We start from the raw sequence: 27512 nt of genomic DNA, 5'->3' as shown, positions 1-27512 counted from the left end.
CAGCCCAAAGCATCAGACAAAATGTCATTGTATATCATTGTATATCAAGGAGTCCTGCATGCTAGGATACCATGTATTCTAAAACGTACTTCTTTGCTGTTTGTATTTTTCTGATGACCATTGGTTTCTATCAAATAAATTTCATAGACTCATAGAATTGTAGAGTTGGAAGGGACCTCCAAGGGTCATCTAGTCCAACCCCCTGCAATGCAGTCATCTCAGCTAAAGCATCCAAGACAGATGGCCATCCAACCTCTGCTTAAAAGCCTCCAAGGAAGGAGAGTCCACAACCTCCCAAGGGAGACTGTCAATTTAATGGCCAATACCTGACATCTCAAGCATCTATATTCCCTCCAACTGTTAGGTAAAGCTACTCAATCTGGCTTCGATTGGGGGTTTTTTGGGGGAGGGATATAGCACTGCACCTAAAATCTATGTCTTCCTTTGTTTCTTCTGTTTACTTGTTGCCCACCTACAAAGGAACCTGTGTGTTTTGTCTAAGGATGGAGGACAGACCTGGATCGTGACTCGTTTGGGTAGTACAACCTGAATGGCAACCAAATACAGTGGTACCTCGGGTTACATAAGCTTCAGGTTACATACACTTCAGGTTACAGACTCCGCTAACTCAGAAATAGTGCTTCAGGTTAAGAACTTTGCTTCAGGAGGAGAACAGAAATCATGTTCTGGTGGCGCGGCAGCAGCAGGAGGCCCCATTAACTAAAGTGGTGCTTCAGGTTAAAACAGTTTCAGGTTAAGAACGGACCTCTGGAACGAATTAAGTACTTAACCCGAGGTACCACTGTAGACCTCATTTGCTTGACTGTTGCCTCCTTCCCCACCTCATCTTTGGCCTCTTACAAAATGGAGACAAATGACTTCACTACAAGATACACTGGTGTGTGTGTGTGTGTGTGTGTGTGTGTGTGTGTGTCCCTGTCCCTTTTGTTGCTGCTGCTTTGTTACCATCTAGTCTGATAAAAAAGTTTTGTAGAACTGCATGCAATTTTGTGAGATTTTGGTTGGCAAAATATGTGTATTCCCTCCCTCCCCTGCCCAATTCTATATCCAGTAGCAGCCTAAGTAGTTAGAAGATTGGGATGAGACAGGGTGAGGCTGGGGCTATGCAGGTGCATAAGCAAAGACAATCCGGTCATTCTGCCAGTGTGCCCACGGAATGGATTAAGTTCAACAACCAAGGTACCGCTGTATCTAGTTTAATAAAGCATTTCCACAAGTGAGACTCATACACACATAACCAGCACAGTTACAAACTGAGGCTATGGCTATGTGCACCGTACATTTGACTTAAAGTGAAACTATTTTTGGACGCTGGATCTTGAAAAAGTGTCTGGACGAACAAGTCTGCCTTGTTTAAGGCAGGATAGTGCCAAACATCTGGCAGGTACTTGATCATTGATTTTTAATTTAAAACAGGAAGGAACAGCACCTGATAGAGATCTCCCGGGATATCCAGGGTAAATATTTAAGGTTAAGGTACCCCTGCCCTTACGGGCCAGTCTTGACAGACTCTGGGGTTTGTGCGCCCATCTCACATTTATTGGCCGGGGGCCAGCGCTGTCCGGAGACACTTCCGGGTCACGTGGCCAGCGTGACAACGCTGCTCTGGCTCGCCAGAGCCGCACACAGAACGCCGTTTACCTTCCCGCTGGTAAGCGGTACCTATTTATCTACTTGCCCCCGGGGGTGCTTTCGAACTGCTAGGTTGGCAGGCGCTGGGACCGAGCAGCGGGAGCGCACCCCGCCGCGGGGATTCGAACTGCCGACCTTTCGATCGGCAAGCCCTAGGCGCTGAGGCTTTAGCCCACAGCGCCACCCGCGTCCCTCTAGGGTAAATATAGGCACCTATAATTAACCCAAAATGTATGTAAATATTCTCTCTTTTCATCCCTGAATGCAAATTTTAAAAAGCATTCACCTGTCTTTTTGCAAAAATATTTTCAGTATTATGATTAGCCTTAAGCCCTTTCCTCTGTGATATCCTTAGTATCACTAACAAAATGATGTGTAACTGAAGAGACCAGCCATAAAGCATGTCATGTGTTAAGGAGGGAAAGAGAGAAAGAGGGCAGCTAGGTTCTGACACCAGATGCAGACAACTGCTGGAGATGTGGGAGTAAAAATGCGAACTTAGTACATATGATGATTAACTGCCCGATGATAAGATCATTTTGGTGCAAGGTGAGGATATTTATAGCAAGAGTAATTAATAAAAAAAAAATTGTTATTTAGGGGAATTGAATTTAATTCTAAATTATATTTTGGAAACATTGGAGATTTCAAGGGGTCCAAAAAATGGATGTACCGTGTTTATTAGAAGCAAAAAAACTTGTTTTGATGAATTGGAAGAGCCCCAAAAAGATCCCATTGAGCACATGGATTGATAATATGGACAGATTAGCTACATACGAACGAATTGCATGTCAGTGCAAAATGAGAATGGATAAATATGAAGAAATCTGGAACAAATACTTTTTTTTGCTCTATAAGACTCACCTTTTCCCTCCTAAAAAGTAAGGGGAAATGTGTGTGCGTCTTATGGAGCGAATGCTGGCTGCGCAGCTATCCCAGAAGCCAGAATAGCAAGAGGGATTGTTGCTTTCGCTGTGCAGAGATCCCTCTGGCTGTTCTGGCTTCTGAGATTCAGAATATTTTTTTTCTTGTTTCCTCCTCCAAAAACTAGGTGCGTCTTGTGGTCTGGTGCGTCTTATAGAGCGAAAAATACGGTATTTAAGTGATAAGGCGGATAGTGGTGGGAAGTAGGGGGAGGAGAGAGAGAGGTGGGAAAATATTGTTTTAAAAGGTGTAGTCATAGGTATATCAGTGTATTCAAATCTGAATTGTCAAATTGTGTTGTTATTGTTATTATGGTTTTTGTTGTATGTGTCTTTTGCAGTTGTTGTTTGTATCAAAAAAATGATTAAATAATAATAATAAAAAGCTAGGTTCTGACACAGGAGAGACAGAAATGTGACCAGGGTATAGGAGAAGTGAAAATGTGAGGGAGATGGGTGAGGCAGTGAGGTGGTTGGTGCAGTGCAGGGGGAAAGCCAATCTGATGCTTCCGCCACTGCACCCACACCACACTGACCTCCCTGCTGCCTTGCCTGTTTCCTTCTCAGTAACTAGCAGGAAGTCAGCTAAACAGCACAGCCCAACCACATCCTGCTGGTCACCACTGCATCTAGCTTCAGCTCTGTATTATTTTTTTTCTGTACCTTGTTTTCCCTTTGGCAATTCCACCTCCTCACTTCTTCTCGTTTTCCTTCCTTTAGGGCCTGCAATGGAAATCGAAACAAGGAGGCTCGCCGTGACTGTTGCACTGTGCCTGACGTCTTTTCTGGCTTGTGAAGGGAATTCAGAAAAAGGCAATGCTTCCCTGTTGCACTTTACTTATCCCCTTTATAACACGACAGTCTATGAAAATTCCCCTCCCAAAACCTATGTGGAGAGCTATGTCAAAATGGGCATTTACATCACGGACCCAGCATGGGACATCAGATATAAGATTGCTTCTGGGGACACGAGTGGCCTGTTTAAAACAGAGGAGCATATTGTGGGAGATTTCTGCTTTTTGAGGATCAGGACTAAAAGTGGTAATACCGAGCGGCCAAACAGGGAGTTCAAAGACAAGTACGTGTTAATAATCCAAGCCTTGGAGAAAACATTTGCCTATGAGGCTTGGGCCAAAGTACTCATCCACATCCTTGACAGAAATGACCTGAAGCCTCTGTTCTCACCACCCTCTTATAAAGTCACCATCCAAGAAGATACACCCCTGAAAACCTCCATTGGTGCAGTCAGTGCCACAGATGCTGATGTTGGTCAGAATGCAGAGTTCTATTATGCGTTTAGTACAAGGTCACCTCTATTTTCCATTCACCCTACCAGTGGGGTAATTATGACTGCTGTGAAACTGAACTCCACCCACAGGGGGAAGCACCAGTTAAAGGTTCTGGCTGTTGACAGAATGAAGAAGATCTCTGAAGGAAGTGGCTTTGGAAACGTGGCCAGTCTTACAATCCAGGTGGAGCCATCTATCAAGAAACCCCCCATTATAACTTCAGTGATGGTGAGGCCATCCGATTCTCCTGAGGATCTCCTTTATGCTACGTTGAGTGTGGAAGTAGGTGGATCAGGAGCTGGGGTAGATTCAGTTGACATTGTGGCTGGAGATCCAAGGAGGCACTTCAAATCCATTAGATCCTATGTGGGAAGTAATGAGTTCATGGTAGTGTCAGCCAGAGAGATCAATTGGAACGATAACCCACATGGTTTTAATCTCAGCCTACGGGCTAAAGACAAAAACAAGCCACCTCTTCTTTCTCAGATTGTAGTTATTCAAATACCACCTTCCAAATACGCCTCTGCGAGATTTGAAAAAGATCTGTATCATGTCCAGCTCAGTGAATTTGCACCTCCTGGCAGTCATGTTGCAGTGGTTCAGATTAGTCCAGTTCTCCCAAATCTAAAATACATTCTGAAACCCAGTTCTGGTAGCACAAGCTTTAAAATCAACCCTCAGACTGGCCTGATAACTACAGACAAACTAATAGATTTCCAGGAACAGTCCCACTTTGAACTCAAAGTTACAACAAGTTACAGTGAGGTCTTTGCCATTGTCTTGGTTAGTATTATTGATTGCAACAACCATGCTCCAAGCTTCAACCAACCATCGTACCATGGCAGCTTTGATGAAAATCTGCCTCTGGGCACCAGCATCCTGTCTGTGAAGGCTACAGATAGTGACTCTGGGGAGAACGGTTTCATCACATATACCATAGCCAACCAGAGAGCTGTTCCATTTGCCATTGACCCATTTTCAGGTGTCATCTCCATCTCCAAGTTAATGGATTATGAGCTAATGCAGAGGTTGTACCATTTGCGTGTCTGGGCATCAGACTCAGGGTCTCCTTTTCGCCTTCAGACCGAGGTCTTCGTTTCCCTCAGAATGAATAACATGAATGATAATGCACCAGCATTTGAGAAGATTAACTGCAATGCAAGTATTCCATGGGACTTGCCTGTTGGCCACTCTGTGATCACAGTGTCAGCCATTGATAATGACGAGCTTCAGCCCATCAAATATGAAATCATGTCTGGCAATGAGAGGCAGCTTTTTGAACTGGATCCTGTGTCTGGGGTGATTTCTCTTAGAGCTCCTCTAAGAGATCTCCATGATAAACTAGCGACGTCCTACTCTTTAAAAATCACAGCCACAGACGGAGAAAACTCTGCTTTCCCAACCTATGTAAATATCACTGTGGTCTACCAGGATACCCAAGTAGACTTTCAGTGTGAGGATACTGGGGTCCTTAAGGAACTAACTAAGAGCATGATCCACTCTATTGAATCCCAGTCTCCAGAGCAAAAACCAGATGAAGATTCCTCCTTGAATGTGCATCTTATAAACCATCATGTGCCACAGTTCGATGATGCCTTCCCAAGATCTATTGATATAATGGAGACAACCCCAGTCAACTCAACCATTGCCCAGCTGAGAGCTGTAGACAGTGATACCGGCTTTAATGGAAAGATGGTCTATGTAATATCTTCTGGGAATGAGGATGGCCGCTTTTACATTGACACAGAAACGGGTCTCCTCCTGGTCTCCTCTCCTTTGGACCATGAAAGAACAAGTTTCTACGTACTTAACATTACAGTGTACGACCTTGGCATTCCTCAGAAGTCTTCCTGGAAGTTGCTAGCGGTAAACATTCTGGATACAAATGATAACGCTCCTAAATTTTCGCAACATACATACTTGGTTACTATACCAGAGGATGTAGAAATAGGCACAACCATAACCGTGGTGAAAGCCGATGATGCGGATACAAGTGACAATGGGAGAGTGAAATATTCTTTTTTGGCACCTTCTGATAAATTTGACATCAATAGCATCACTGGTGAAGTAGCAGTGACTGTTCCCCTTGACAGAGAATCGTGTCCTCATTACATATTAAAAGTTGAAGCCAGAGACCAGCCACTAACAGGCCAGCAGCTCTTTGCAGTGGCTGATCTGGTTATTTCTTTGGAAGATGTAAACGACAATTCCCCACGCTGCATCCCAGCCTTGAATAAGGTGAAGGTTCCTGAGGACCTGCCCCTTGGGACAACATTGCTGTTCCTAGAAGCCTTTGATCCAGATACTGCATCTGGGGGAGAGCTGAAATATAGCCTGTTCAGAGATGATGAGGATATGTTTCACCTGAATGAGTTTACAGGGGCACTGGTCTTGGAAAAAGAGCTGGACTATGAGAAGAGGGACTCTTACAATCTAACTGTGAGAATCAGCGATGCTGGGACACCCCTGTCTCTTTCTTCCCTCTGCCATATTGAGATTGATGTTCTGGACGTCAATGAAAACTTGCACCCGCCTCGCTTTGCCTCTTTTGTGTATGAAGGGTCAGTGAAGGAAAACAGACCAGAAGGGACATCAGTGATGACAGTGATAGCGAACGACGGTGATAAAGGGAAAGATGGAGAAATCCAGTATTTCATCAGAGAGGGAACAGGCTTGGCTGTCTTCGATATTGAAAAGGACACAGGTAATAATAATAATAATAGGACACTAGACAAGATAGAAAAAATGGCTTAAATGGCTTGGGTTGTTTGGCCTGAAATTTTCATGTGCCAGCATTTTTTTTTAAAAAAAATTGCTAGTATTATCTGTGTTTATAAGACTTCCTCAACCTCGGCCCTCCAGATGTTTTTGGCCTACAACTCCCATGATCCCTAGCTAGCAGGACCACTGGTCAGGGATGATGGGAAATGTAGTCTCAAAACATCTGGAGGGCCAAGGTTGAGAAAGCATGGGCTACTTTGTTTTTAAAGGGCTTCGGAGTAAGAAATCCAATTACTTTAATTTTTGAAAGGGATTCTTATATACATATATATATATTTCTAATTGTGGAATCCGTATATCCCCCCCTTTTTTTATTTCTCTTAGGTACAATCTTTACCACAGGTCCACTAGACAGAGAATCCAACAGTTATTATTGGTTGACGGTGCTAGCTGTTGATAGAGGATCAGTCCCTCTGTCTTCTGTGGTTGACATTTACATTGAAGTCACTGACGTAAATGACAATCCGCCTCAGATGTCGAGACCAATCTTTTATGCCTCTGTCATGGAAAATTCCCCAGCCAACACCTCCATCCTTCAGGTTGAAGCTACTGACCCAGATTCTGGCTCCCAAGGGAAGCTGACCTTCCACATCATAAATGAAAATCATAATAGATTCTTCACCATTAATCCTGTCACAGGTAAGGAATAAACACATGCAGATTCTGTGTTTGTTTTTTAATCCTTCCTAATGTGTATGAGGTTTGTTTTACAAGGAGTAAAGTCTGGTAATGCCCACCATTTACAAAGGCTCAATCTCAGTATGGTATCTGCTTATTAGAAAATACTTACAATTCTGTCAAAGACACCCTCCCCCCCCCCCCCCGCTGCTGGTCACCACAAACAAATAAAATGTTCAGATGTCTAGAGGGAACAAATGTTTCTTGCTTGGCTTCCTTGCTTGGAGCAGGTGGAAGATAGATGTATGAGAAAACATAAAAAATATTGATCATTGCTTTTTCAGCACAATGAGTTTAAAACATGAATAGGCTACTATTGTCTGAATATAGGTCTTAGGATATTGAGAATTCATTCACACCATGCAAGGGAAGCCTGTGGCTTTCCAGATGTTGCTGATGTTGTTGTGATTTATTACCTGCCCTTTCTCCCTAAGGGCCTAGGATGGGTCACAGCAACTGAAACACAGTGCTAAACACAGATTAAAACAGCTGACAATCACAAAAATAAAAATTAAAAAAATAAAGTGAGTCCCAGGGTGTTCAGTTACTTTCTTGAATTAAACAACAACAACCAAAAACCACTGTTGTTATTGTGGGAACTGGGAGTCAGTTTGTGCATCAAGAGCAGTCACACTGACAAGAAATGGCCTTTTAGAAGTTCAGGCTTCAGCATTCGTATTCAATGCAAACTGCTATCAACACTAGCTAAATTCCCCTTGCTTTACCATTTCTATAAATCTGAGCTGTGTCTATCACTTCCCTTGTTTTGTCAGTGTTAGCAGAGGAGGTATCAACTCAGCCTTTTGCCTCCATTATGTCTGTGTCATCTCTAGCTTAGGGAACAGATCCATCCAGATTGTTCAAATCCTACCAGTGTTTAATGTAAACTGCCTCTGAAAAGTAGTCTTCTGGGTCTGGTGTTGGGCCAGTCTTTAAACAAAGCACTCCTGCTGTGACGCAATGCTAGAGACGTTGGCTTCATTCACTGCACGATGTGGAGGCGATGAGTTCCCAATTGGGCTGCTGTATGTGTACATTAGGGATATGGGTGAATAGTTCCCTAGTTTTGAGTTTGTGGCTGACAGTAGGAGAGAATTGTTGATGCACCATGTTGTCTTCAGGCAGCAAAACTGGCTTTGTAGTTTGGGATTTACAGCATTTAAATAGGAGCATGCAGACTCTGGCACAACCTTTGCCACAACTAGTGCCAGTAGCTGGCATGCCTGGTATCTTTTCAGTTTCATTTCATTGACTGCTTCTAAACTGCTTTGTCTTTTGATTTTTTTTCGTCTGTTGCTTAAAACCTGCTTCTCATTCCCAAGGGACCACAACATATCAGAATGATCAATCAATGTAGCCAAGAATAATATATCAAAAAACAAAACAAGTCAAGATCAAAATCATATCCAAACCAGAGCAAGGATACAATAAATCTGTTAAATCCATAAGAATTAATTAATTCAACAACCGTTTCCATTAACTGTAAAATGAGCAGTCCTGAGAAGCACGGCATATAACAGAATAAAAGTCAATATTTTTCACTTAGCCAGAAGGTTTTATGTGAAGTGATGGCACACCCCAGAACCTCCTACACAAAGAGTGTCCTGTGGATCAGATCAAATGCCCATCAGTATCCGTCAGTTGCCAACCAGATGCCTATGTGCAGCCCACAAGTTGAACATGAGTGCAACCACACTCTCTTGCTAGTAGTTAGAGGCACACTTCCTCTGCTTCTGGAAATAATATAGTCATCGTGACTAGTAGCCATTTGTATACTCACTCCCCATGAATTGGCCAATCCCCTTTTAAAGCTGCCCATAATGGCGGCCATTGCAGCATCTTGTGGTAACAAATTCTGTAGTTTAACTTTGTGCTGTGTGAAAAAGCACTTCCTTTTGACTGTCCTGAATCTCTCAACATTCACTTTCATTAGATGACTCTGGGTTATGGGGGAGGCAGAAAAATATATCCCCATCTATTTTTTCTGCACCACGCATGGCTTTACACATCTCTGTTGTGCTTTATACACTTCTATTGCGTATTACTCATCTTTTTTCCCTAAGCTGTAATTCCCCAAACACTGTAAATTTTTTCTGATAGGGGAGTTGTTCCAGCCCTCTGGTCACTTTGGTTGCCCTTTTCTACACCTTCCCAGCTCTGCAATACTCTTTTGAGATGAGATGACCAGAACTAAACATGCTGTTCCTTCAGATCTCGAGGAAATAAACAACTATCTGATTTTCAGAAAACATCTGAAGGCAGCCCTGTTTAGGGAAGTTTTAGATATTTGATGTTGTTGCTTTTTTATTATTGTTATTGGTGTTCTGTTGGGAGCCACCCCAGCCACATGAAATGTAAAAGTTTCAGTATTTTTTTTGCTGTTGTTCTCTCTTTAGTTCTGTTCTAGATAGTTAAGGTGCTAGAAGAGAGGAATGATGACCTTAGTTAAATATGTGAGGGATTTGTTAAAGTGAGGAAGGTATAAGTGAATGAGATGCGTGTGCAAAGGGCAATGTCAGCTAAGGAAGTTGAATAGATTTTTGGGAGATGAGCCAGAACTGGCTGAAATCCTGCGCAGGGAATGCGCCGCATGGCAGCAGTTTGCAGCTCCTTTGTGACACTTCAAACCACCTGCCGCTGGCAATGGATTTATATCCCTACCTAAGCTGATGGCCCAGCTGAGCTTTTGCCAAGTGCTTTCTCACTGGGGAGATTTTACAGTCCAAAGAAGCCATTTGCACATGTGCTCGGGAACCAGGCATTCAGCTGGAATTTTCTTTGAAGCTTTTCTTGCTGCAGCTCAAGCAGCCAAGAAGGCCAGCTGCTTCTGAAACCCAGCAACAGGTTGGATTTTGAGCTGTACAAAGTAGCAAGAAAGCTCCATCTACCCAAAGGTCTTTGGATCACTGTCTATGGCAGCTTGCGGGCCTCAGACTAACATATCCAGGAATAATACCAGGGTCCTCCTGCTTAAAGAAATTGAAAACAAAAGATTTGGTGTAAAAATGCAGTGTTAATTAAATGGGTCTGCTACATAGCTATAATGTTTCTTTTGGTAAACCTTATAAAATGTTAGTAACACTTCAACTCTTTACGAAAGAGCTTCTGCTGTCAAATCTGTGTGATTCTTAGCTAATAATAAAATGGCTGTTTTAGGTTCCTGGGCATGTACAGAATGCCTTTCTTTCACCATCAACTAACCCCAAGCTGTCTTCCACAATGTTGGGTTACTCAGAGAAGTCTCCAATGCTCTCTTTGTCCAAGCCCCAATGCATCTCTTTGTACAAGTGAGAGAGCAAGCCCCTTCATCTTATTTTCTTGAACTCTCTCTTCTGGAAGACATGCTTGACTGGAATGACAACCAGGACCAGCCAGTGCAGCAGCATCCTTTCAAGGTCACATATTTTTTTTCTTTGGGCGCTTCCTGATTCAAAGGGTAGCTCAGCTTTTGTGTATTATGCTGTCATTTGGTTGGTGAAATTGCTCAGAATTCTTCTTTGCATCAGGCATCGCTTTAACCAAGATCTATTAATCTACACATTATGGATTAGCCATAAACTGGCTAGTCTTGTCTTTTTCTCCAACCACATATTGCTCATTTTCCCGCCGCAGGCCTTGTCAGGGCTAATTGTGAAGAGTAGCTTGTTATATCATTCATCTTTAAGCTAGGTTTCATTCCTGATTTGGTAGGTTACACCCATTGCTCTACCCTCGGTTTATTCTTTTCCTTTTTAAGAGAGGGAAAGATGGAGGGAGAGAGTGAAAGAAAACAGAGATGTGTTGCAGTACATTTTCCAAGATATTCCATTCCCTTTCCCCTCTCCCTGTTGTTGTTCTTTTACCACCACAACCCCTGTCAGCATTCCATGGCTACTGAGCATGCTCAGCTTGTGTCTACACTAACCCATTTGAAGCACAAATATGTAGTTTTTCTCAATCCAGAATCATTGATGCTCTGCCTTAATATGCTGCTTTCAATCTGGATTAATTCTAGATGCTGCTGTCCGCAAGGGTGAGTGTGGTTCCTTGATACCGCAAGGGTGAGTGTGGTTAACAACACATTTTCTTCTCTGCACACCCCCAGGTGTACAAAGAAGGAATTGGTGACTGTGATATGCATACCCACAACATCACTGGGCAGCTGGGACCACTTGCATCGGTATTCAGATGGACACAAGATGATACAAAATTAAATCTCCAATGAGCTTTTATTTTTGGAATGAAACCCTTTTCTCAAGAACCAATTTTTAGGGACAAAGGAATGCAAAGTAGATCTATATGGTAGGGTGGACTTTGTAGAAAAAAAACAAGTGCGCAATCTCCATTGATTCAGCAATAAAATGTGTGGACGCAGCTGCCACCCACATTGAGCCATTTGGGCTCCCTCTTTCTTAGAGGGTTTCTTTATATTATTTTAATTAATTGAAGAATTAATCATCTTCTACAAATCTCGGGGATCTCTAAAGCCTGTTGTCAACAGACGCATCCTTCTTGTGCACAAGATAATGCCAGTTTAGCTACATAAGGCTCCACACTTGGAGATGAAGTTTGCTCATAATGCAAAGGATATGTTTACACAAACAGAGAAAGAGAGAGAGAATAAAGGGCATTAAAAGCAGGCCCTGCATTGCTGACTGAGACTCCTGTTATGCGATACTGGCAAACGGCAGTTAATGCTTGGATGAGAAGATCTCTAAAGAAACGGATGCATTCAGCGAGAAGAATAGTGGATGATACTGGATCGAAGGCTTTTGTAGTAACTGGAGAACTTAGATTTCTAACCTTTCCTCCTGCAGCAAGCCTCTGCATGCTCAGGCTGTTCCAAAACATAATCTGTTGCCTTTTATTATCAAGTCTTACATTCCTGGATTTGACTCTTGGAATTAGGAATGATAGAAAATGAACCCAAGAGGTACATGTAGAAAAGCCCACTCCTGACTCAGATTATCTCCCTTTCTGCTTCTGTGTATGGACAAGTAGATGTTCTGAAATGCCCCCCCCGGGGGGGGGGAGGACTGCTTCCACACAGTTAAGTTCTTTTAGTACCAGTCTGCACTGCTTACAGTCAACCTACATGCAGGCTTGACAGCTTCAAAGTCAAATCGGTTATGGTTAAGAGCAGGAGTCAGCAACCTTTTTCAGCCATGGGCCAGTCCACCATCCCTCAGACCATGTGGTGGGCCAGACTATATTTTTTTTTGGGGGGGGGATGAACAAATTCCCATGTCCCATGAATAACCCAGAGATGCATTTTAAATAAAAGGATTTTATTTAAATGAACAAATTCCTATGTCCCATGAATAACCCAGAGATGCATTTTAAATAAAAGTGTTTGCTATGGACACCTGCTTCTTGCAAACCAAAAGCAATAAGATACTAGCCCCTGATATCTGCATTGGGCTAGGCTTCTCTGAAGATGTTGAAAGATGTCGACCACAGCTTATGAAATTGCATAAGTTCAACGTGTCAGGTGATAAGTAACTTGAGTCAGGAGCAATGCTCTTTTTGAAACCATGTTGGTCATCCTCTTCAAACACACAACCTGGATCCTGAAAAAACTGGACCCTAAACCAAATGCTGCAATTTGTAGGAATTTACAGGATCTGGATGGGTGGGGAGAATTATGCACTCACACTCTCAGTCCCTAGGAGTTCAAAGAAAAAGGAATGCAAATTGTTGCTAAAGCAGCAAATTTTAGGCAAACCACTTAAACCTCATTTAGTTGGTACCCCCCTCCCACAACGTACACAGACATGCCCAGTAACTTGGTTCGCATTCTTTTAAATCCTTAATTTCTAATAAGGTTGAACTAGGACTTTGTCCTCAGCTCCACCTTTGCCAAGAGAAATTGGGGTTTTTTATGCTTGGCCAACTGTGCAGTGTTAATATTTCTGCTTCTGTTCTGACATGACTGGATGTTCTTTCTCTTTGCTTGACGAAAAGCAGAAGCCAGGCATTCCATAACTGCAGGCAGAAACGATACGTTCCCAATTTTCTACATGTGAGCTCAGCCATATAGGTAGCAAACTCCAAACCAGGAGTAAAGAAACACAGAGGCTTTGCCTCCATGTTTTAGAAATGAACCCTGAGGCACAAACACCATGGCAAAATCTGCTAGCATATGAAGGTCAGTTGCTTTGCCATGAAGTGTAGTCACTCATTCCCCATCACACAATGGGAGAATATGTACCATTTTCTGAGGCCTGAGCAGATTCTAAAGGACAATTCAGCACAATCAGAAGTACTTTCAGGGCCCATTTGCACCACTGTAATACAGTGCTGAGTGAGGACCTGGGAGCCCTGGGTTCAAATCTCCAGTGAGACATAAAGCTTGCTGAGTGACCTGTGTCAGCCACAGTCTCTCATTATAACTTGTGTCACAGGATTATTGCAGGATAAAACTGGGGGGACATGGAGGAAAGGTGACATATCGATGTGGCGATTTTGTTCTTTTAAAGTGCAGCAGAATCACAGAATTTCCAAAAATGCTCAGAAGCACCGAAACAGAATGTATTTATTTGTGACATTTATCTGCTGCGCATGCAGCATTTCCTTTCCAGTCCCACTCAAAATAAGAAAAACCAAACAAGAATTCAAACAATAAACATTATTTTAAAGAATACCCACCACCTTTACAAAATGGCAGCACCTGTAATTCCATAGAGGAAGCTATGACAACCAAGAGTTTGTACCACAGTCATCTCTCGGGTTCCTTACGTCAGCGACCTTAATTCGGCCAGGGAAAGGATGGACTCCATAATTTACTCATCCTGGTTTAAGCAAGTCCTGCTCACCTGATTTCCACCTCCCGGATCGAACTTAAGATTTACTGTCAGCTAATGGTCAGGGATCCCTTTACCTTTACCTTTTTAATTCCAGGATTTGGGAAGTGGGCAGGGAAAGCTTAGCAAGGAAGGATTCTACGTTTCGTATAAATCAGCAAAACACTACTGGACTATTTTTCTGTGACTGGAAAACACTGCTTTTGAGAGGCCTTTGAATTATGTAGAGCACACAGACACAGGACTACATGAATCCAATTCTGCAGTGAGTGTGGAAGACACTTCAGAGCTACAATCAGGTGTCAGTCCATTTGTAATCCAAATTGATTGATCAACATAAACACTTTGGTGCTCTGCTTTTCAGGAGTTTAGTAATGAAACCACTCAGGTTACCGATTAACTAGGGTAACAGCCTAATAGGAAGGATTGCCCCGGCGTTTCTAAGAGACCCAGTGCTCTAGTCATTTCTCTCTTGGTGATTTTTGGCAGAGGGCACAGATGTTACATTATGCCAAAGCAGCATTAGCAGCATCGATGGATGGGGGATTTGAGGACTCTCAGCCTTTCAGAAATGTCTTTAACTCATGGTTGTACACAGATACTTGAAAGTGTGTTGAATATTGCTTCATGAATACATTTTGAGGGTCAAGCCCGCCTTCTAACTCCTAAACCCACCCAAAGGCTTGTTTATTTACAGTAAGTAGGGCTGCATTCTTCACCCTTCATCCTTGTGGCTTTGAGGAACAGTAGAGTCACCTTCACAGCTTGGACACACATCGCAGTGGGAGGTGGTGAGGTGGCGAGCTGGACAATCAGGGCTGATCCCTGCCCCAGCTCCAGAGTGTGAGGTCCAGTGGCTCCTGGGTTGGTTCAGTTCCACCTCTTCCCCAGGGCTTTCCACTGGATTCTGCTGGCAGGGAAACTGTCAGGAGCTCGTCCTACACTCGAGTAGGACCCTGGCAGAGACACATGCCCGACTGGCATGTTCTCTCCCTCCTGGTTGATCATTCGGGAGCTTCAAAAGCTTTCTTCAGCGCGAACATCACAGTGACCGATGCCAACAGACATCAGCACACTTAGGGATCTGCAGAGTCTTCGCAGCTTGTGTAACAGACCTCAGCAACTCAGCATTTTGGCTAATCTACTTTATTTACATATAAACACATACTGCAACATGGCTCCCTCTCTCTCTAGCATCAGACAGCAAAGAGAAAGAACAAAGGACAATAGTCCCACTTCAGGGAACACAAAATAAAAAATGCCTTCCAGTAGCACCTTAAAGACCAACTAAGTTAGTTTTTGGTATGAGCTTTCGTGTGCATGCACACTTCTTCAGATACACTGAAACAGAAGTTGCCAGATCCTTCTATATAGTGAGAAGGTGGGGAGGGGTATTACTCAGAAGGGTGGTGGGAATGGGAGATTGGCAGATAGCTAAGATGAGCCTGTTGACGACTCTTAACGACTGTAATAGGTCTTACAGGAAAAGGCAAGGGGTGAGAAGGTGAGAAATGGCTTAGTCATGTATAATGAGATAAGAATCCAATGTCTCTGTTCAGACCAGGTCTCTCCATGGTTTTAAGTTTGGTAATGAGTTGCAATTCAGCAGCTTCTCTTTCCAGTCTATTTCTGAAATTCCTTTGTAGTAAAACAGCTACTTTGAGATCTTGTATAGAATGTCCTGGGAGATTGAAGTGTTCTCCTACTGGTTTCTCTGTTTTGTGATTCTTGATGTCAGATTTATGTCCGTTTATTCTTTGGCGTAAGGTTTGGCCTGTTTGTCCAATATAGAGAGCTGAAGGACACTGTTGGCATTTGATGGCATACACAATGTTAGACGATGAGCAATTAAATAGTCCCGAGATGGTATGTGTGATGTTCTGTTTCAGTGTATCTGAAGAAGTGTGCATGCACACGAAAGCTCATACCAAGAACTAACTTAGTTGGTCTTTAAGGTGCTACTGGAAGGAATTTTTTATTTTGACTATGGCAGACCAACACGGCTACCTATCTGTTCAGGGAACACAGTAACACAAACATCCTGTCTCCGTCACTCCCCACTTTGTGGAGTCAAAAAATACACCGTCATGTGACAGACAAAAATCCCATGACTGTAATCACAGAGCAGGAATTCTAACAAACTTCCTGTGGGCCTCCTGCCCACCTGCCCATTCAGTGGGGGCAAAAGGCAAAGGTCACTCAGCACTGCAGGGACTGGCAGGAGACCAGCTCAGCCGAGAGAACCAAACAGAGGGACACCTCGATTCAATCCACCACCAAGCCCAGCTAAATAAAACAGTAATGTTTATGCTCTGGACATCAATTTTCCATAATATTTTAGTCACATTGACACTTTAGATGTGTAGGTATTCATTTAAAACATCTTAGACGTACACCTAAAAATGTGAAGTGTAGTGAAGGACAGCATGCTTATTAAAAGCGAAAAAGAATTTATTTTTTTCTGTCTAAAGTGGTGAAAAATAAAAGTGTATATCTTTGGGGGAACAAAAGCTTTAGATGCTGCACCCTGCCTGTATTTCTAACCCTTTGCTTTTTATAGGGAAATGAGCGGCAGTTGAATAAGAAAGCGCATTCACTCTAATTAGTTTCTCCTTAATGCCAGCTCCATGTCACTGCATCTTCCTTGATGTGCTGTGAACATGGATCCATGTCAACACATCTCATATTTGTGTGCAGGAGCAAAAGCATCACGGCTCTATTTTGGAATTAGTGCAATTAACCATTAACCACAATTCCTCTCATATCTCATTACAGGGTGTTTAACAGACCTTGTAAGGAAATCAGTGGGGTGTGTGGCATGGACTGGAATCACAGGGCAGCCAAACAAGATCTCCCTCTAAAAGTACAACTGCCTTGTCAAGGAGCAAAACAATTAAAAGCAGGATGAGAGAAATTGGGGAAATAAACCCCAAAGCAGGCAGCAGCGGGTGGGAAGGCAGACATATTACTCCTGATTTAACATGTGGTCATTGTGCAGTATGGGAGCATCAGGAAGAAGATGTAGGTGCTCTGTCTTCTTCCTCCTAATGATTCTCCCCTGCAAATGCTTCTCCAGGCTCTTAAACCAGAATTAATTGTGGCTAGGGTAAAAAAATGGCGGGAGACATTTGCAAAGAAGAGTTTGGTGGTGGGAGGAATAAGTACCTGCCAATTCTCCCTTGCGAATGCCCCAAAGGGGCTCCATGTAATAAGGATTAGTTGCAGATTCTCCCAGTTCTATTCTTATTATTCAAAAGTTCCAGGATGATTTGGGTTCTCTCCAGTTGTCTTCCAGCAAAACAATAATTTCGGGATGTTGATTTTTTAAAAAATTGTGCACCGGCCTTCACACTTGGCTCCTTCACTATGCATTTTCTCTGTTTAGGTTTTTTTATTTGTTTGTTTGTTTCAGCCTGTTCTTTATATTACTCCAGCACAGAATAAAAATTAAAAATAGGTTAATAGGAATAAAGGTGCTACATTTCAGGAAGTAACAAATTTTCTTCCTTTTTATATATTTTTAATATCTCATACCAGCAGTCCAGCAGAGTAAAAATTATTAGTTCTTTGCTTTTGTGTCATCTACTGCATTATTCTTCATCACAGCTCATATGATACCAGTTTTAGGATTCCTGTCCCCTGTCCTGTGAAGCTTCCTTTTTTACTTTTATTTATTATTACATTTCTATTCCACCTTTCTTACAAGGAGCTCAAGCTGTTGTATATAGTTCTCCCTCTGGTGCATGATACGCTGAGAGACAGCAAATAGTTAAAGGTCTTGTTGCAATTCCTTAAACTATTGCCACGGGAATTGGGATGAGAACCCTTTCAATCGGTGTTGTGATGTTTTGTTTTGTTTTTCCAAATGTGAATGAGGGAAAAGTGGCAATTTCTTATTGCTCTGTTAGTTTATTTTAAAGCTTACTCACAAGTAAATGAGGTCATAAAATATAGGAGGAACACTCAGCTTCTGCAGAGCACCAAAACCGCAGTGAGTCACTTTTCGTATTACCACACAAATCTGTCTCTACCTGCCCATTCTCCTCTTAATGGAGAATTTGCCTTTAGTTTTGCTATCAAAACCAGGATCCTTGTGGTGTGCTCCCCATCCCCCACTGGGGAAGCCATGAGTGTGCCATGTGAGTCAAATGCTGTGGGTTTTCTTGCCATAATTAGCAGCCTCAATTGATATGGTTCATGGGTGGGGAAGCCCATTATGTTATGGACCTTGAGTCACACAGTCAGTTGATTTGTTTAGAATATTTATAAACCTCCCTTCACTGAAGTTGGTTTCAGGTTAGTTTCCAGGATTAAAAATATCAAAATGCAAGAAACCGTAGAGTACAAACAAGATTTGGAGCCTTTGTGCCAGGTGAGGACATTCAATATATGGGGTGCCAAGCCTGAAAGGGCCTTCTTTCTAGTTGTTACCTGCTTCACTTATAACAGAGAAAAAGGAAAAGCCTCAGCTGTTGGTTTTAGATGGTGGGGAGGGTAATATGGAATAAGATGCCTGGCCAGGAGGTTGGGACATGGCTGGCATCAGGGGGTTGGCTCCCTCAAACAGTTGTAAGGCCCACAGCTCAGTGAAGTGGCTCACTGTTGCATGCTGGGACACCCTAGCAGGTTCCTCACTGCCTGCCCATCCTGCCCAGCCTAGTGAAGAAGTTGGGGTGAAGAGAAGGAGGAACAGCAGTAGGTGCTCCCACCAATTCCCTGAGTTCCTCAGTTGGGCCTAGAGTGAGAGAAGACAGGCTGCTGTAGCAATGAGTACAAAAGCTCACTGAGGACCAGAACACTGGTATGGGAGGACATTAATAGCATCACATCTAATTTGGCCTTCAGTGTGTGGACTGAATACGTGTAGGAAGAGGTGGAGTTGTTGCCAGGATGCCAGCCTCCTCCTCACCTGTGTGTGCTCACGCTGCAGACTTAGAACATCTGTAAGGGGCAGCTGTCAACAAGCACCTCCGCACGGTGCGTTCATTCTCTGCTCTGCATGAGTCATCCTGGCTCCATATGTAGGACCCAATTTTGCAAAGACCTTTGGGCTGCACTTCAGAGACCACATGCTTAAGTGCTTTGCCCGAAGCTTTCTTCATGGCCGCGAAGAGGAATGCAAACATTCCTTTATAGTTTCGTTGTTGCCCTTGGGATCTTCTGCTCATGCTTAAGATGTAAGGATGAAATAAACAAACAGCAGCCCAGACGTGGGCTCTATGCAGAGTCCATTAAATTCGTCTTGTTGTAACACATTGTGTTCTTTGGTTTTAAACGTAGTTTATAAGCCAAATATCCATAATCCCTTAGAGGGAGAAAGTAATGAACAAGTAATGACTGCTAACTGAAGCCCTGTTCCAAATACTTACATCACAATCCCTGGAGCTGGATAGCACGTCCTGTTTTCCCATGGAATCGTCTTCTGCCTATAGCTGCTCAGCGCAACTTGCAACCTGCCAAACCAAAACCCAACTCACGTGTCTTGTACTGCTGTCGCCAGTCAATCCCATGCCTTTTGTAGTCCCAGAGAAACAGTAATAACAAGATATAAAGCCTCTTGTAGGCTATACTATACATGACAGGTGGACTGTGCTCAGTTTGGTGGGTCACAGGCTGCATAGGCCAGGCCTGTATAGAAACTATGATGAACTGGAATCTATGGACCAAAGAGCTAGGAGCCATGTTGGCTATGTGCTCCCTCTAGCGTTGGAGGCAGATTCCCACTGAATAGTATCAGGATGCTGTCAGCAGCTCCTGGCTGGTTGCCCAGGAAAGTATAAAGACAAGGGAAGGTTTCTTACCGTCCTTTTTTATTCAATATATTTACAGAGAGAGGCTATAGAACCCAGCCTCTTGGATAATGGTGATGTTCTGAGTGAATCTCCACCCCCCACGTCTCCCATTTTCTCATTTGTCACTTCAATGGGTGCTGCTATGTGCCCTCTGTCTTTGAGCTCGTTGCTCTCCTACTTTTAAGGCTCTGAGAGATGGAGGGTCTGGGAGGCTTTCCAATGACACCGTGTCCATCAGCTGTTGCTCCACTTTCTCCCCCTCCTCCCCCTCTCCCATTATTTCCTAATTCCCTACCCTCATCTGCCTCTGAGCTGTGACTTCCCGGAAACCACTGTTGTAAATCTGCACTGTCTTCCTCTTCCTCCTCCCTGGGAGGGTCAGGATGGGGAGGCAAATGAGGGTAAAATTCCTCCTCTGCCCAGTCCCTGACAAATAGCAGTTGTCACTGGGAATCACAAGCAAGTTCTGTTGCACTTAAGTCCTGCTTCTCATGGATTGGCCATTGTGAGAACAGGACACTGGAGTCTATGATCATTATTATACAAGATTATGGACCACTTCACAGCATAAAGCCATCAAAGTGGTCTCCAAGATCAGAAGAGAATAAAGCGTGGAAACACAAGCTCTAAGAACAATAAAACCATCCATACAAGCCCTACAAAACAATTTAATTGGCAATAAAATTAATATTCCATCAATGGCTGGGTTACGCCTCAGGGAAAGCCTTCCTAAACAAAAATGTATTCAGTAGTCATTTAAACTAGATGGGCCTTTGGTCTTATCAAGCAGGGCTCATCCTAGGTTCTTTAGGTGAGTATTAGAGTGTTTAGAGAGCTCCATTTAGGTTACTAGGAGGGGGTTGGGGAGGGCAGGCTTCCTGCACTTCTTATACCTGTATTTGTGTAGTGGAGTAACAATATGTCATCATGGGTAAAATTGGATTTTTAGACTGGTCTGTTGGGTTAAAGTGCAATATTTTATCCTCAAGACTTGGGTCCAGTGCCAGCACACTGCATGTTGTTGACTGAAGTGGAACCCAAATGGCATCCCCTTTGGTAGGTCCAATACTTTACAGTGTATTGCGGCATCGTTCAGGCACTGATTCCTGCCTTCATCCCCCCCCTCCCCATTTTCATGGTGCCATCTGATATGGTGCAATTCACTCTGATATGTAGGAGGGCTGACACTGTTTAGATCATGCATCCTGAGATAAAAAGAAATCCCTCCTCACTTTAATTCCTGTTTCCTGCCCCTGCAACATTGTTCCCCCACCCCCCACCAGCTATAAATGACAGCAGATTAGCAGAGGCTGCCATCGAAATAATGGGTTGTGGCAACACATTGTTTACAACTTGTCTCTTCACCTTTAGAGGAATATTTCCCCATAGCAGGTAAATGAAGCGAGAGATTGGATCAGTGAACAATGGGTCTAGAGTTAACCTCTTGCCTTAAGGTGATTCAGAGGCATGATGCCAGTGACCAAACTAGAGAGAACAGAAGTATATAGAGGGAGCAAGGATCAACAGACGTTGTCTGGTTTTCTAGTAAAACTACGTACTTGCTCTAGGACATGGATGGGGAAATTGTGGTCCTCCACAGGCTGTTGGACTGCAACTCCCATAATTAGGATGCTGTTATATCCTTAGGGCAGATCAGTCCTGGAAGTCTGAGGGAAGGATAATGCCACTGATGCTAAGGAAATTATAGTAATCTCAAAGGATAATAAAGTTTAAATCCTGTCAATCCTACCTTTTTGGCTGATCAGTTACCAGTAAGTAAGGATGAGGTAGAAATTGGATTACCTTTGCATTTATAGGCAATCCTGCTTAATTTGCGCTTTCTGAAACAATACGTGAAATTTCCCTTGAAATGCTTGTTCCTCTGAATTCTGCAATGCTGTTCTTCAGCCAAATCAAGTATGCATTAAAAGGCATGCATTAGTGAAAAGAACATCTGAAAATGAAGTATAGAAGGTGAAATTTTCTGCTACAAAAATGTGTTCATTAGAAATTTGTTCTAAAATGCTGAATGGTCATGAGAATTTTTTAAAACCGACCAACTTTTGTAGAGAGTAAGAGTTGGACAAAGAGGAAACTGAAAGAATCGGAAGTTGGTGGACTCCCCCATCCCTAGTAGTAGGCATGTTGATCTGTCTTTCCGGCACCCTTGGGTCTTATCTCCTATCTGTTAGCTTGCTCATGTCAGCTTCCTCTAAAATACAGCATCGGCTGGGTTTTTTCCATGTAGCGTACTTCATTTGCGAAAGCTGAACAACAACCATGACATTTCCCAGAGCTTCTTGCAGCTGAAGATAACAAGATATGCTGCTAACCATACATGCATACATCAGGAAAGATTGAAATCTACAGCCTTCAAAATGGAGCTGATGTTTTTGCAATATGAAGTGCGTCTCAGAATGTGCATTCAACAACACCTGCCCTAGCCTTGTTGGCATTGTTTTCAATGTAGGGACCCTAGGACTGAGGAGGTACATGTGTAACAAGAAAGAAGGAAGCATAGTTCAAAATGCTGGCTTACGATTTTTAAAATTATTATTATTAATCCTTAATTAAGGGTGTAGGTGGTAGTATCACCGCTATAGGAGGCTGTTGCCCCCTCTACCACATGTGGCGGCAACCAGAGGATAGACCTTTTCTGTGGTAGCCCCTGACTGTGGAATGTTCTCACCAGGGAAGCTCATGGCTATGTTCTACCTCAAAGGCTGTATGCCTCCAAATACCAGCACCCTGAGCTAGATGAATGAGAGGACTGACAGCTGCTTAAGTTCCTGTGCCCAACTGAGAGCTCTCTCAGTCCTCCAGAAACCCAGCCAGATGGGCAGGGCAGGGGCACCTTACCCATAGAGGCTAATGGCGCGGGGCGCCAGGGCGCCAAGTTCTGAAGGTTGCCAGGGAAGAGACAGAGGCTGGATGCGGCGCCTCCCGGCATCAGCTCGGCGCCCTTGCCCGCCTCAGCCATGCCACGCTGAAGCAGGGCCGTACCTGGAGCCTCCATCTGCAGTGGCCGCCACGGCATGAAGCATCCAGCTGAGCCGGGAAGTGGCACGTCCAGCCTCCGCTTCTTCCCCACCGGAGGAGCCGCCCTCCAGCCACTGCCTGCCTCCTCCAGCCCTGCTGGCAGTGCCGTCCTCCCTAAAAAATTGGGAAATGGGGGCACCAGAGGGAGCTTTGCACCACGGCACCGGATATGCTTAAGACGGCCCTGGGGCGAGGTAGAAATAATAATTAATAAATGAACAAATAATAAATTAATTATAATTAGTAGTATTAGTATTAGTATTAGTATTAGTATTAGTATTATCCTTCGACTCTGAAGCCTGATATGGCATCTCCAGAGGTGGAGAGCCTCAAATATTGCATTATTTGGTGAGATGAATGGGAAAACTTATTGGAAGTGCCAGGGAATGAAATAAATCATTTTGGTTAATATAAGAAGTATGGAAAACTTCCATGGTTGGGAGGCAGGAAGTGTTTTTTTAAAAAAAAAAAACTATCAGCTTCTTTTGCTTGTGGCATAGATTTGCTTCAGGGCAGCACCACCTTTAGAATCGGGTCACGTTGGCATGGCAGGTGAGCGAGGCACAGCAGCACATGGGCTCTTGGAACTGATTGTGGTCTTTTTCTCTCATGGCAGGCCTGATTTATACCACATCTCGGCAGCTCGATCGCGAATACAGGGCTGAGCATATCTTAGAGGTGAGTGATGACGAAGTTGTAATTACTTTTATTTACTTGAAAGTAGTGTGTGTTGTTTTTTTAAGTCCTCAAAGAACATTTCCTTGCAAGTCAGAGCACACCAAAGAGGAGGACTCATTCCATCAGTTCCAAATTGCTCAGGAAGATAATTGCTTGTTCTGCATTTTTGTGGGTTTGCCCCCAGTGCCAGCCTCGCTAATACCTCCTGGCTTAGCTTCTTAACTGAAAGGCTGCAACAGGAATCTTGCTGCTAAGCCCTTACAGAGTAAAGGGGGGCAAGTGGTTTCCTGCCCCTTTTGACAAAATGGACACTTAGGGGATTTCATTACTGCATCGTACTGAAATGCAGTCTCCGAGCTAAGAGGTAGTAGGTGGCAGGTTCTGAGGACTTCATAGGAGATGTTCTACACCAGTGGTGTCCAAACTTTTTTCAAAGCGGGCCAGATTTGATGAAGTGAAGGGCCTTGAGGGTTGACCAAAAGGCTGACCAAAGTTGGCTTTTTTTTTAGGATTCAAGTTGTTTTTTTAGGGTTGAAGTTGTTGAGGTTTTTTTAGGATTTTACTCCGGGAAAGAAACTGCTGGATTAAACTGATCGGCCGGGCTGCATTAGGCCCCTGAAACAGACTTTGGACATGCCTGTTCTAGACTACATCAGTCTCAGACAGGGAGAAGGGAGGAATTTGACTCCACTTGCATATAAAGGAAAATTTATCCAATCTACACTTTCCAAAACAATGAGCAAACTGAAACACAGGCACCCTTCAAAATTCACACTCTGCTCCGGAAAAGTAATGGTACAAAAATGCACAAATTAGGGTAAAGTGTTCATAAAAATGCATGTATTAGTGAAATATATTTCTTTAGCTTTGCAAAAAAAAATGTATTTATTCAACAAAATTATGTGAAAATGTGTATATTAAGAGAAATGCACACTAGAATGCTGAATCTTCGTTGACTTTAAGAAAAAATAATATCACAGACTGATGTGGATGTCTGGGAACTGCTCTTAAGGTTGGGAAAATGAGAAACAGAGAAAAAACAAAATGGACATTTTCACCCGTCCTTAGTATCAGCCAGTATGGCCAAGTGTGGTTAAGGATAATAGAAGTTGTAGTCCAAAATTCCAAAGGGCCCTGGTTTGGAGAAGGCTGGTTTTAGTGTAAGGACTATATTTTCAGTCAGGGGTGTCTACCAGCTATAACCTGAAGATGCTGAGGATTGAACCTGTGACCTTCTGCATGCAAGGTGTACCACTGGGTTTTAGCCCGTCCTCCAAAAGAAACATAAGAAGCTGCCTTAACACAAAGTCAGATCACTGGGCCATGTAATGCAGTTTTGTCCATGCTGACTGGCACTGGCTCTTCAGATGCAGATGCTGTACCACCAAGCTGTGGCCATTCCTCTAACCACTGTGCTGCACTCAAACACATTCTGAGAAAATAGCTCATACCAAAATTCATGGGTGCTGGTAGGAACAATGCATTTCAATAAATGTAGCACATATCAGATTGCCAACTTTTGAAGAGTTGTCTCTGTCAGAAGGTGGAGTACAGAAGCACTTTCAGAAGCAAGTACAGACTTGGAGTCCTTTAGCAGTTTTTGTTGGGTCTGGTGTGGAGGTTGGATAGATCCCAGCACACAACATAAGATGCCCCTCATCCTTTCTTTCTCTTTGCCTTTCTACCAAATAACTCCAAAGAAAGCAAGGGGAATTCAGACAGACTGTTCCCCATCACCACCACCCTTTTCCCATCTGGCCAGTTGGCATTCTTAGTCTAAACTTACATTACTAGCTCCTGGCTGCTGCCTGAGAGAATCTGCTCCATTTTGCAGGCTAGCTTCTACAAACAGCAGCTCTTTCAAATGAGCTATATTCAGCTTGCTCAAAGATTCATTATTGGTAAGAGTCAATGCAAAAGAGAATGCTTTGTATTGGACAGCATCTCTGAGATGACACCTTCATGAGTGGTCTCTGGTTTTTTATTCACTAATATCTCTCCACCTAACACATGCACACCAAACTGTTTGGGTTGCCGTTCAGTGTTGTGCATGCAGAAATCCTCGCATCTCCACTTTCTGAAACTGGGTTGAACCACTCCCAGTCTGTATAGACAGCACCGAGTTAGATGAACCAATGGTCTGACTCAAAGTAAGGCAGCTTCTGTAAGGTTGTACCCAACCTTGCATGATGGGTCTTCTCCTCACACAGCAGGACTTCCTGTTCCTCTCCTCTCCTTTCATGCTCCAAAAGGGTCCCCCAATGCTCTGGAGCAGATTTTGAGGGTACACAGGGGGCCCGAGGGGAAGCAGGGGCAGGTTCCATTGAGCAAGCAGAAGTCTGTTGCCTGAATGTGACAGCAGCATTGGATAAAACCCTTAACCCTCAATGTAGGCAAACCACACATTGTAACACTTCAACCACTCCCAGAAGACTTTGTCAGATATTAGGAGATCCTCCAAATGTTGCTGGACTACAACTCTCATCATCCCAGAGCATTGGTTATGCTTACAGGCATCCTGCAACATCTGGAGGACCTTGGGTCTTCTCCTTTGCCATAGCAGGGAAACATCTGGAATTTATCAAGAATGTATAACTTGCTGCTGAAATGGAATACACAGGATGAAACAGTTAAATCGGCTATGATTAAATGGGCACAGGATATTGGTCATAACATTATGTCTGCTGACTGGGAATGGTTATGGAACACCGGTATTAAATTCACGGCATGCAATGCCTTAAAGGAAAACATTATGAAAATGGTTTACAGGTGGTACATGACCCCAGTCAAGCTGGCAAAAATTTATCATTTGCCTGATAATAAGTGTTGGAAATGTAAAGAGACTGAAGGTACCTTCTATCACCTTTGGTGGACATGCCCGAAGATTAAGGCCTTCTGGGAAATGATTTATAATGAAATGAAAAAGGTACTTAAATGTACATTTTTTAAAAAACCAGAGGCCTTTCTCTTGGGCATTGTCGGCCAATTGGTGTCAAAGAGGGATAGAACTTTTTTTATGTATGCTACAACAGCAGCAAGAATACTCATCGCAAAGTATTGGAAGACACAAGATTTACCCACTCTGGAAGAATGGCAGATGAAAGTGATGGACTATATGACACTGGCTGAGATGACAGGCAGAATACGTGATCAAGGGAAAGAGACGGCGGAAGAAGATTGGAGAAAATTTAAAAGTTATCTTAAGAACTACTATAAACTTGATGAACCTTAGAATGTTGTGGTCTTTAGGAATAAAGGGATACAGCGATATAAGGTTAGAATAGAGAGAAGATTAAGATGACAGAGGTTGGAAAGGAATAATTGGGAGTTGCTATAAAATTATGGACATTGGGATGCAGAAAGGGGGGGTATGGGGGAGTCTCGGAAAAGAGGTCTATGAAAAAACGTTATGAAATTATACGTGTTTGTATGTCTTTTTTAAGTGTTTGTTTGTGTTTTAAAATTTTGTAAAACCAATAAAAATTTTATATAAAAAAAATAGCAGGGAAACATCTGGGTTTCATGAGCATTAACTGTTTTCTCGAGGCTTCAGATCTGATACTCTGTCGGCTTTTCCTTATAGGTCTCGGTTTCAGACAATGGGGATCCAACTCTGAAATCCACCAGTAGAGTTGTAATCCACATCACAGATGTCAATGATAATCCTCCCACATTTTCCGAGAAGTTCTTCATGGTTAATCTACCACAGAAAATGGGATCTGAGACTCCTTTGCCAGTCTACAGGATGATTGCCACAGATCGGGATGAGGGACTGAACTGCCAAGTCACTTACAGCCTTGAAGAAAACAGTGACGGAGTCTTCAGCATCCACCCAGTGACAGGCATGGTCTTCTCCAAAAAGGCTTTTCCTGTCCAGGAGTACAACATATTGACGGT

General features: G+C 43.2%; 1 protein-coding gene across 2 annotated transcripts in view; it reads left to right on the top strand.

Annotated features, from left to right (window-relative positions):
• Positions 1-27512, top strand: part of FAT2 (FAT atypical cadherin 2) — a 119362-nt gene that overhangs the window by 33754 nt on the left and 58096 nt on the right. For both annotated transcript variants that reach the window (XM_082211730.1, XM_082211729.1), the window contains exons 2-5: positions 3297-6569; positions 6971-7285; positions 23554-23615; positions 27199-27510. In XM_082211730.1, the coding sequence (XP_082067856.1) occupies positions 3305-6569; positions 6971-7285; positions 23554-23615; positions 27199-27510 (3954 nt within the window). In that variant the 5' untranslated portion in view covers positions 3297-3304. The remainder of the gene's footprint in view (positions 1-3296; positions 6570-6970; positions 7286-23553; positions 23616-27198; positions 27511-27512) is intronic.

Source organism: Podarcis vaucheri (genome assembly GCF_965113315.1).
Source record: "Podarcis vaucheri genome assembly, chromosome: 2".
Taxonomy (NCBI): Eukaryota; Metazoa; Chordata; class Lepidosauria; order Squamata; family Lacertidae; genus Podarcis; species Podarcis vaucheri.
Note: the sequence above shows the minus strand (reverse complement) of the source record. Positions and strands in the feature narration are given on the sequence as shown.